Source organism: Pelophylax lessonae (assembly GCF_965119305.1).
Source record: "Pelophylax lessonae genome assembly, chromosome: 12".
Taxonomy (NCBI): Eukaryota; Metazoa; Chordata; class Amphibia; order Anura; family Ranidae; genus Pelophylax; species Pelophylax lessonae.
In genome coordinates this window covers 154,639,985-154,652,379 of record NC_138779.1, presented here as the reverse complement: position 1 = coordinate 154,652,379, position 12,395 = coordinate 154,639,985, and the positions used below count along the sequence as shown (strand labels likewise).

Genomic DNA, 12,395 nt, shown 5'->3' with positions numbered 1-12,395 from the left:
CAGATGCTCTCCATCCAATCTGACAGAGCTTGAGCTATTTTGCAAAGAGGAATGGGCAAAAATGTCACTCTCTAGATGTGCAAAGCTGGTAGAGACATCCCCAAAAAGACTTTCAGCTGTAATTGCAGCGAAAGATGGTTCTACAAAGTATTGACTGGGGGGGGGGGGGGGGCTGAATACAAATCCACGCCACACTTTCCAGATATTTATTTGTTAAAGAATGTTGAAAAACAATTATCATTTTCAAAATTGAAATGGTGAACCCCCGTGCTCAAACAAATATAAAAGTGAGTCACAATAACTAAAAATGCTGCTACTTAAAGTGTAAAACTCAATAGAAAAAAATAGTGAAATCCAATCCTGTGACCATGACAAATCCACATACCTTTGTATATCACCAGTAGCGCAAACAAACTAATTGAATATTTAAAGGCAATCAACACCCTGATACTTTGTCTGTGATAAAAGAAAAAAAATATAGCATGAACAAATACACAATGTGAACAAGTGATACTTGTCCTATAAATCTAGTGCTAGATAAGTGTAAAGTCCATAAAGTCCAGAAGTCCAGAGAATAGTGAATCCAGTGACACCTCGATAAAGAAAATCACCACAAACTCCACCACCGTTGTGTGTCCCCACTCCCATCGGATGGAAACTCACCAGAAAATAATGCCTCCCATTCTCATGGTTAGGCAAATGCGCTTAAGTTGAATATGTTAATAACAGATCCTTTAACCACTTCAATACAGGGCACCTTCACCCCCTTCCTGCCCAGGCCAATTTTCATCTTTTAGCGCTGTCACATTTTAAATTGGGTGGCCATGCAACACTGTACCCAAAGTAAATTTTTATCATTTTTTTTCCGCACAAAAAGAGCTTTCTTTTGGTGGTATTTGATCACCACTGGGTTTTTTCTTTTTTGCTAAACAAATAAATTTTGAAAAAAAAAAGTTTTTCTTCATTTTTGTTATAAAATTTTGTAAATAAGTACGTTTTCTTCTGCACTGAGCACTGATTAGGCTGCACTGATGAGGCCACACTGATAGGCACTGATGAGGTGGCACTGATGGACACTGATGATGAGGCACTAATATGCAACACTGAAGGGGACTGATAGGCGGCACTGATATGCAGACCTGATAGGCACTGATATGCAGCACTGATGGGCACTGATGGGCACTGATAGGGAGCACTGATGGGCACTTATAGGTGGCACTGATGGGCACTGATAAAGCGGCACTGATGGGCAATGATAGGTGGAACTGATGGGCACTGATGGGTAGCAGTGATGGGCACTGATAGATGGCACTAACAGACAGCACTGATTATGAGGCACTGACAGGCATTACTAACGGGCACTGATAGCCATCCCTAATAAGCACTGATTGGCACTCCTGGAGGCCTAGTGTTGGCATTTCTAGTGGCATGGGTTGGCATCCCTTGTAGGGCTCTAGTGGACATCCCTGATGGGTCTGCACTGGTTACCATGTGATCAGCTGTGATTGAGCACAGCTGATCACATGGTAAAAAGCCTACGTCATAGACTCTTTACCAGGATCGGAGATTCAGTGTGTCAGAGTGACACACCGCACCACCGATCGCCGCTCTGCTCGCCCTCGTGGGTGCACGTGAGTGGCCTATCCTGTTGGACGTCATGTGACGCCCAGTCAGGATAACCTAACCACTTTGCGGCCATCATTCTGCTATATGGCGGGCAGGAAGTGGTTAATCAGCCTATCTGCTCTTCCACCCCTCTTGTAATACTTAACATTCCGTGGGGGTGCATGTAAAAAAAAGGCTCCACTAGTGTAATACAGTTACACCAACTAGTGTTTATTAAAAGCTTCCAGTACACTCACATGATAAAACAATATTACAGGCATTACACTTATGTCATAGATAAGTGATCTGAACCCCTTTTGATCTCACCCCCTCCACGCTGGCATACAGATCATCCGAGGAGCATTGCACAATCTCTCTGCTGTTCAGGCTGCTGTACAGTTACTCATCGATGTGCTTCGTCACTTCCGACTTTTATATATTCCTTCCAATTCACAATTATGTGCCACTTTGTGTCTATTACATAAAATACATTTATGTTTTTGGTTGTAACATGATAAAATGTGGAAAATTTCAAGGGGTATGAATTCTTTTCCAGGCACTGTATAAAATTGTATTCTGGGTTGGATCTGTGTAGCTTTTTTTTGTGGCCAGCTTTCAATGTTCTAACAACCCTACCTATATAAACTTCCATGTATCGATAGAAACAATTGAGTACTGTCAAGAATACTTTTTTTTTTCACCAACATACAATTTTTCAGGACATGCTTTTGGGGTATGCTTCCTTCTTCAAGGTCCGAGCAGTACTAATTCACAAAAGTTTTAGTAAAATGTAAAAAAAGACAATCTGAGAGAAAGGAAAAAAAAAAACCCAAACACACAAACAATGCACATGGCAATGGTAATAAAACTAGCAAAGTTAATGAGATAAGACAGAAGATGAGCTATAGACTGGTGGGGGGCTGCATAACAGTCACAGAGGAGGGTCTTAAAACTGTTGTATAATAAAATGGAAACCCATATCTAAATTTGGGCCGTTATCTTTTGTGTTAAATAGAATTATCATTCTTTTCAAAAGTTTACCTTTCCTAAATAGTTTTGAAATTTCCTTTAAGAGCTCAGACACTGAAGTCTTCCATTGTGTGTTCCGGTTCAAGTAATGTCCCACAGGTGTGCAGAACTCATCTTCTTTATGTTCCTTGATGGTGTGTCTGTGCAAATTCATCCTTGTTCATAACTTCTGTCCTGTTTCGATAACATCTTTTGCTACATCTTTTGCATCATTTTGCATCATCTTTTGGAGGAGGTAAATTACATTACTGGAGGTGTAGTTGTGGGATATTGAAGGTCTCTTTTGTGTGTGTGACACTTTAAGATGGATTGATTTGGTTTCACAGTTTGCAGCTTTTTTTATTACAGGGTTTGCTTACATTATTTGTGACTTCATAATCAGAATGAAGTTTCCTACTTTATGTCTGAGGTTGGGTGGCTGTCTGAATGTCAATATTCGGAGTTATTGGAATATTTCTTTCAGAGCTTCATTCTCTGTGATGATGGGTAGTAAATCTTTGATTATCTTTCTTATCCCTTCTAGTGCTGGATTGTATGTGGTTATTAGAGGTACGTGGTTATTTGTTTTTTTCTCTCTGTATTAAAGTAGACTTTCTCTTTGGATTTTCAAGGCAGTGTTTATGTTGTTGTTAATGGTTTTGTCTAGGTAACCTTATGGAAGTAGTCTGCTAGTGTTCTGAGATGCTTATCTCTGTGTTCTGGGTCTGAGCATATTCAGTGGTTTCTGATGGCCTGCTGTGTATGATAGCCCATTTAGTGTATTGGGGGTGAAAACTGGAGCTCTGGAGATAGTTGCTTCTGTCAGTAGGTATCCTGTATATCATAGTGTAAAGATTGTTATCCCTGATATATACTGTGATGTCTACTGTCTAGGAAGTTGACATGTGTGTTTGAATAATCCATTTTTAGTTTGATTGATGGGTGAAAAGTGTTGATCAATGAGTAAAACTATTTTGATTTTCTTCATCTTCTGTCCATATGATGAAAATATCATCGATATAATGATAGTATTTGTATGGATTTTGTTGGATGAGGTTCAGGAATTTGTCCTCCAGATTAGCCATAAATAAGTTTGCATATTGGGGTTCTATTTTACATCCCATAGCAGTACCCATACACCGAAAATAGATTTCATTATTAAATACGAAGTCATTGTGTGTAAGAATAAATTCAATGAGCTGTATCACATCCTCAGCAGTGTATTTGGGGTTTGGTAAGGATGATAAGAATCTGTGATGTGCAGCCAACCCATCCTTGTGAGGGATGTTACTGTACAGAGATTTTACTTACATAGTGACTAGAAGTGTATTTGGGGGCAATTGTATATTGTTGAGCTTGTTTAGAAAATCTGTTGTGTCTTGCAGGAAAATTGCAGTATTCGTGACTAACAGTTTTAACATTTTTTTCTACGAGGCCTGATATTTTTTCAGCTAGTGTATTCATACCTGTTATGATGGGTCTACCTGCATTTACTGAATCTTGAGCAGCGTGTAGAAATTCCCGATTTCTGGATTACTTGGAATCACACTGATAAGTTCTGTAAGTAGTAAGTTGATCTTTAAGGATAGTCTACAGTCTTCTGTAAGTAGTAAGTTGATCTTTAAGGATAGTCTACAGATGGGTATGGTGCCAGCTGATTGGAAAAAAGCCAACGTGGTACCAATATTTAAAAAAGGGCTGAGATATATCTCGGGTAACTATAGGCCGGTCAGCCTAACATCTGTAGTCTGCAAGATTTTGGAGGGGATGTTAAGGGACTACTTACAAGACTTTAGTAATGAAAACGGTATTAGTAGTAATCAGCATGGTTTCATGAAAAATCGTTCTTGCCAGACCAATCTATTAACCTTCTACGATGAAGTGAGCTGCCATCTAGATAAAGGAAAGCCTGTGGATGTGGTGTATCTGGACTTTGAAAAGGCATTTGACACAGTTCCCCACAAACGCTTACTGTACAAACTAGGGGAGGGAGGGATGGACCATAAGGTGAGTACCTGGATAGAGAACTGGCTCCAGGGGAGAGTCCAGAGGGTGGTAATAAATGGGGAGGGTGTGGAAAGTGAGGTCCCCCAAGGTTCTGTCCTGGGACCAATCCTGTTTAATTTATTCATAAATGATCTAGAGGAGGGGATATCTAGCACAATCTCGGTATTTGCGGATGATACTAAACTAAGCATGCCAATATCTTATATGCAGGATGAAGGATGTGGAAACCTTGCAAGCTGACCTGAACAAAATAATGGGGTGGGCTACTACATGGCAGATGAGGTTTAATGGTGAAAAATGTAAATGCACTTGGGCGTCAGAAACACAAAAGCAAGTTACTCACTAGGGGGGAAACCTCTGGATGAATCTAAGATAGAAAAGGACCTGGGGGTACTAGTGGACAACAGGCTTGACAGTGGCATGCAATGCCAAGCCGCTGCAAGCAAAGCTAACAAAATACTGGCATGTAAAAAAAAGGGGATTCACTCCAGAAATAAAGGAATTATTCTCCCACTCTACAAGACTCTGGTCTGGCCACATCTGGAGTATGCTGTCCAGTTCTGGGCACCGGTCCTCAGGAAGGATGTGCTGGAACTGGAGAGAGTCCAGAGAAGAGTAACAAAAATAATTAGGGGAATGGAGGACATCAGCTATGAGGAAAGACTACAAGCACTGAACTTATTCTCTCTGGAGAAGAGACGCTTGAGGGGGGATATGATATCAATGTACAAATACTGTACTGGTGATGACCCTAGCATAAGGAACAAACTTTTCAGAGAAAGGGAATACAATAAGACACGTGGCCACTCACTAAAACTAGAGGAAAAATGGTTTAACCTTAAAATACGTAAGGGGTTCTTCACTGTCAGAGCAGTAAGAATGTGGAATTCTCTTCCACAAGCACTAGTATCAGCAGGGAGCATCGATAGTTTCAAAAAACTATTAGATGGGCACCTTAAAGACCACAACATACAGGGGTATACAATGTATGGTTAACAGCAAACACACATCATAGGTTGAAATGGATGGACTGATGTCTTTTTTCAACCTCACAAACTATGTAACTATGTAGGTGGGCTGGTAATGTTTATTGTGAACTTTTAATTATTTAGTAAAATCATGGGTCTGATCTTACATTTTTTTATAGTAGGTACCATTTGCCACTTGTATTTACAGTATTGGTTTGTATCCATCACAACAACTGTTCCCTTTTATCCGCTGGTTTGATGGTGATGGCCTGATTATTGCATAAATCATGTATAGCCCTTGACTCCCATGGTGAAAGATTGTATAAAATGGTATTTTACTGGGTGGATATAGGTGTCCATTTTGGGGTTGCGTCCTTGTGGAGGTGTAAAGTTGCTGTTCTATTGTGTCACATTCCATTGTCCTAGGATTCCTTTCATTACTGTGAAATTATTCTTTGAGTCTTAGACTCCTGAAGAATTCCTCCATATCAGACAATAACTGTAAATGATCCAATTTGGTGGTTGGGCAAAATGTAAGGCCTTTGGAAAGGACTGTTATTTATGGATCTGTGTTTTCTTTGTGATTAGGTTGGTTAACTGCTTCTTCATGCGGCTATATGCAGTATCACCCCAAGCAAATATTCATAGATAATTGTCAGCAAGACAATTTTGACAGGCTGCCGTTAGGAAAAAATGTCTATTTCCCAGATTTTTTTTTCCTTTCTTCATTTCTTGATGGTCTATCATTATTACAAGATAAAAGTAGAACTGGAAAAAAACTGCAGCGTGCATAGGTCTATAAGCTGTTAGTATACCAACCTGTATGTCTTAGTACCTCTTTTGTAAATGTCCAACTACCATATTAAATAAATAGCCATTTAAAAAAAGCATTTTCTTATCCCCAGGGAGCTTTGGTATTTTCTGGTACATGTTCTGGATTCTTGTCTCCTATGAGAGTCCAGCACAACATCCCACAATATCAGAAGAAGAGAGAAGGTACATTGAGGAGAGTATTGGAGAGAGCACAGGTTTCATGAACCCATTGATGGTGAGCTAAATTTTCTTTTTCTATAATTCTAGCGGTAAAGTGTTGTATTTTGTTAGTCATAGGTAGTAGTAGCAATGGTAGACAATACCTTTCATATGGCTAACTGAATATAGTTTTCGGTACAAATTATTGAAAACTCTTTCTTCTTCAGGTATGCTTTTCTGCAAATAACATATAAAACCATAATTATATACCCCAATCAGCCATAACATTGCAACCACCTAATATTGAGTAGGTCCATTTAGCCACCAAAATAACCACTAGACCTCTGAAGGCATGCTGTATTATCTAACACCAAGTTGTCAAATCATTTAAGACACACTGCCTCCGCCAGCTTGCCTTTTCCCCATAGTGCATCCTGGTGCCACCTCTTCCTCGGGTAAAAGAAACCTGTACCTCTGTCCCTGCACTTAAGTTTTCTTGGTTGTTATAGATTTAACCCATCCATGTGCTTTAACGTCAACTTCTCAGTTTGTGTATAAGTTAATTCCCATTCTTCCCTCTCCCTCTGCTCCTTAAATTTTTCTATCAGAACTATACTATGGTCAAGGCTGTAGAAATGCTCTGCCAAGAGAAAGTCAATCCTTTTATATTTAATAGTAAATCTGTAGATTCTTAGTATTTCTTTTTCCAGGTGAGTTTAAATAATTCTACAAAAATTCTTCAAATATATTAATAGTAAATAGGTCTTTACAAAGACCTTTTTACTATTTACTTTACAAAATTTACAAAAAAAAATTCTAGAGTGGGTGACTGAAGACAAAGATAAGGCATATTTATTTAGTTCCTTTTTCAGCTCTGTGTATACAAAGGAGCAGGGGGGAGCTCATGTCCATAATGAGGATGGTATTGACACAGCCCCAAAAAATCCACAATGGCTCAAAAGTGATATGGTTGAGAAATATTTAGACAAAATAAAGGTGAAAAAGGCACCTGGACTGGATGGCATACACTCACTCATCCTAAAAGAATTGAGCTCTGTAATTTCAAAGCCATTGTTTCTACTTTTTAGGGACTCTTTATTGACAGGAATAGTTCCACTGGATTGGCATAAGGCCGATGTGGTGCCAATATTTAAAAAGGATCAACATCTTTACCAAGTAACTATAGACCTGTTAGTTTAACTTCTATAGTTGGGAAGATACTGGAGAGTTTAATAAAAACCAGTAAAAGTTCTTGCTGGAAAAAAATATTTTAAGTAACAGACAGCATGGATTCATGAATGACAGAAGTTGTCAAAACGAGTCTTATTTCTTTTTATGAGGAGGTAAGTAAAACCTTGGACAGAGGGGTGGCTGTGGATGTAGTATATTTAGATTCTGCCAAAGCGTTTGACACAGTTCCCCACACAGGGCAATGTGTAAGGTAAAGTCTACAGGCTTGGAAAGGTCAGTTTGGAAATTGATAGAAAACTGGCTAAAAGACAGAATTCAGAGAGTAGTGGTTAATGATTCTTACTCTGAATGGTCTAAGGTTGTCAGTGGTGTACCCCAAGGCTCAGTGTTGGGTCCCTTACTTTTTAATTTCTTTATAAATTATATAGGGTCTGGGATTAAAAGTACCATTTCAGTCTTTGCAGAAGACGCCCAGCTATGCAGTGGAATAACATCCTTACAGGATGTCTCTAACTTACAAGCCAACCTCAAAGCACTGTTTCATTGGGCAGCTGTATGGCAAATGAGGTTTAATGATGATAAATGCAAAGTTATCAACTTGGGAGCATGCATCATACATACTATGCATCATGCATACAAATGCAAAGTTATCCACTTGAGAGTCAATGATGGAGAAGGATATGGGGGTTCTGGTAGATCATAAGCTTAATAATAGCATGCAATGCCAAGCTGCAGTTTCCAAAGTGAGCAAAATCCTTTCTTGTTTTAAGAGATAGAGAGAAAGAGGTATCTTTCTCTCTCTGCAGGTATAGACTGCAGAGAGAGAAATATATAATTGTATTCCTGTAGAAATCATTAGTAAGACCTCATCTGGAATATATATTTCAGTTTTGGGCACCAGTTCAGAAAAAGGATATTGGGGAACTGGAGAAAGTACAGAGAAGAGCAACCAAACTGATAAGAGGCATGGGGGAGCTCAGCTATGAGGAAAAATTGGAGGAACTGAATTTATTCTCTCTGGTTCTGGACAGCTCAGTAGATTGTTTTAAGAAAGGACTGGATTTTTTCCTAGCTACACATAATATAACTGGATACTAAAATATCTCAACTAACAGCCATTAATGTCTAAACTGCTGGCAACAAAAGTGAGTACACCCCTAAGTGAAAATGTCCAAATTGGGCCAATATAGGACATTTCCCTCCCTTGTGTCATGTGACTCATTAGTGTTACAGTGTCTCAGGTGTGAATGGGGAGCAGGTGTGTTAAATTTGTTGTCATCGCTCTCACTCTCTCATACTGGTCACTGGAAGTTCAACATGGCACCTTATGGCAATGAACTCTATGAGGATCTGGAAAAAAGAATTGTTGCTCTACATAAAGATGGCCTAGGCTATTAGAAGATTGCCCAGACCCTGAAACTGAACTGCGGCACGGTGACCAAGACCATACAGCTGTTTAACAGGACAGGTTCCATTCAGAACAGGCCTTGCTATAGTCGAAAGCCTGCAAACAGTTTGCTGAAGACAAGCAACTAAGGACATGGATTACTGGAACCATGACCTGTGGTCTGATGAGACCAAGATAAACTTATTTGGTTCAGATGGTGTCAAGCATGTGTGGCGGCAACCAGGTGAGGAGTACAAGGACAAGTGTGTCTTGCCTACAGTCAAGCATGGTGGTGGGAGTGTCATAGTCTGGGGCTGCATTAGTGTTGCCAGCACTGGGGAGCTACAGTTCATTGAGGGAACCATGAATACCAACACTTACTGTGACATACTGAAGCAGAGCATAATCCCCTCCTTTCAGGGAATGGGCCGCAGGGCAGTATTCCAACATGATAACGACACCAAACACACCTCCAAGAGGACCACTGCCTTGCTAAAGAAGCTGAGGGTAAATGTGATGGACTGGCCAAGCATGTCTCCAGACCTAATGAATATTGAGCATCTGTTGGACACCTCAAATGGAAGGCGGAGGAACGCAAGGTCTCTAACATCCACCAGCTCTATGATGTCGTCATGGAGGAGTGGAAGAGGACTCCAGTGGAAACCTGAAGCTCTAGTAAACTCTATGCCAAAGAGGGTTCAGGCAGTGCTTGAAAATAATGGTTGCCACACAAAATATTGACACTTTGGGCCCAATTTGGACATTTTCATTTAGGGGTGTACTCACTTTTGTTGCCAGCGGTTTAGACATTAATGGCTGTGTACTGAGTTATTTTGAGGGGACAGCAAATTTATACAAGCTGTACACTCATTACTTTACATTGTAGCAAATTGTAATTTCTTCAGTGTTGTCGCATGAAAAGATATAATAAGTTATTTGCAAAAATGTGAGGGGTGTACCTCACTTTTGTGAGATACTGTATATATACACTGAACAAAATTATAAATGCAACGCTTTTGTTTTTGCCCCCATTTTTCATGAGCTGAACTCAAAGATCTAAGACTTTTTCTATGTACACAAAAGGCCTATTTCTCTCAAATATTGTTCACAAATCTGTCTAAATCTGTGTTAGTGAGCACTTCTCCTTTGCTGAGATAATCCATCCACCTCACAGGTGTGGCATATTACGATGCTGATTAGACAGAATGATTATTGCACAGGTGTGCCTTAGGCTGGACACAATAAAAGGCCACTGTAAAATGTGCAGTTTTATCACATAGCACAATGCCACAGATGTCCCAAGTTTTGAGGGAGCGTGCAATTGGCATGCTGACTGCAGGAATATCCACCAGAGCTGTTGCCCATGAATTGAATGTTCATTTCTCTACCATAAGCCATCTCCAAAGGCTTTTCAGAGAATTTGGCAGTACATCTAACTGGCCTCACAATCGCAGACCACGTGTAACCACAACAGGCCAGAAGCTCCACATGCAGCATCTTCACCTCCAAGATCGTCTGAGACCAGCCACCCGGACAGCTGCTGCAACAATCGGTTTGCATAACCAAAGAATTTCTGCACAAACTGTCAGAAACCATCTCAGGGAAGCTCATCTGCATGCTAGTCGTCCTCATCAGGGTCTCGACCTGACTGCAGTTCGTCATCGTACCCGACTCGAGTGGGCAAATGCTCACATTCGATTGCGTCTGGCACTTTGGAGAGGGGTTCTCTTCATGGATAAATCCCAGTTTTCACTGTACAGGGCAGATGGCAGATAGTGTGTATGGCGTCATGTGGGTGAGCGGTTTGCTGATGTTAACATCGTGGATCGAGTGGCCCATGGTGGCGGTGGCATTATAGTATGGGCAGGCATATGTTATGGACAACGAACACAGGTGCATTTTATTGATGGCATTTTGAATGTACAGTACCATAATGAGATCCTGAGGCCCATTGTTGCGTCATCCACGACCATCACCTCATGTTGCAGCATGATAATGCACGGCCCCATGTTGCAAGGATCTGTACACAATTCCTGGAAGCTGAAAACATCCCAGTTCTTGCATGGACAGCATACTCACTGGACATGTCACCCATTGAGCATGTTTGAGATGCTCTAGATCGGCGTATACGACAGCGTGTTCCAGGTCCTGCCAATATCTAGCAACTTTGCACAGCCATTGAAGAGGAGTGTCTGTAATGTCTATAAAAAGCCCGCACAGCTGCTCCAACCCTACTGTAGAAGTCAATACCGACCTAACGCGTATAGGGGGTGGAGTTTGTTAATCTATTTAAAACTGTGGCCATGGTAGCCATTGAATATCTGTAAAACCTGCCCAGCTGCTTCTGCCTATTTTGTGAATATACATTGATTTAATTAAACTGCATGGTGATTCCTAAATGACAGAGAGCACTAGATTTCTTCCTTTCAGCCTTGTATATGGACTCTTTTCCTTGAGAGGGATCTGAAGGATTTAAACCAGAGATCTACACCTGATTGGATATATTCCCACATGGGGAACTGCTTTATCTGACCTGCTGGTGAAACAGTGGTCAGATAGTAAGGTTAGAGTCTCATCCATAGGGGTGGTGGAGAAGCACAGATCACTTTGCACTTTATGGATTTTTGAACTGAAATATCACCTACTGAGATTTTATGGACTACTTTTTGCATATTATTGTAATATTTTTCATGGTATTTATTAATAATATTTTTATTGCTAGCACCTTCCACTTTTTTGCACTTTTTGGATTATTTCTTTACATTATTGATTAATATTTTTAGTGCTAGCACTTTTTTGAAATTCATGGACTATTTCTTCACATTATTTATTAATATTTGATGCAATTAATTTTTGATGTGATTATTGTTGAATTATTAGCACTTTTTGCCGTTTTTTCTGGAGCAGCACTATTTGATATTTGTTCATTGAAGAGGAGTGGACCAACATTCAACAGGCCACAATCAACATGCTGAACAACTCTATGCGAAGGAGATGTGTTGAGGCAAATAGTGGTCACACCAGATACTGACTGGTTTTGGGACCCCCCCTGGACCCCCCCTCAATACAGTAAAACTACACATTTTAGGGTCCTTCCGCACTGGCTTTCCGCCCGGCGGACTCCATTTTTCTCAGCGGAGATTGATCCACCTAGCAGGCGAATGACAGCTCCGTCTCCGCTTGCTTTGCAGAGATGGACCCGTCAGATCCCTGCACTCCTCTATGGGAAATCAGGTGAAAACGGACTGCCTGTCCAT

General features: G+C 40.4%; 1 protein-coding gene across 1 annotated transcript in view; it reads left to right on the top strand.

The window, feature by feature from the left end:
* SLC17A7 (solute carrier family 17 member 7) overlaps window positions 1-12,395 on the top strand; it is a 349,008-nt gene that overhangs the window by 282,396 nt on the left and 54,217 nt on the right. The window contains exon 7 of the mRNA XM_082273561.1: window positions 6,494-6,636. Coding sequence (XP_082129687.1) covers window positions 6,494-6,636 — 143 coding nt within the window. The remainder of the gene's footprint in view (window positions 1-6,493; window positions 6,637-12,395) is intronic.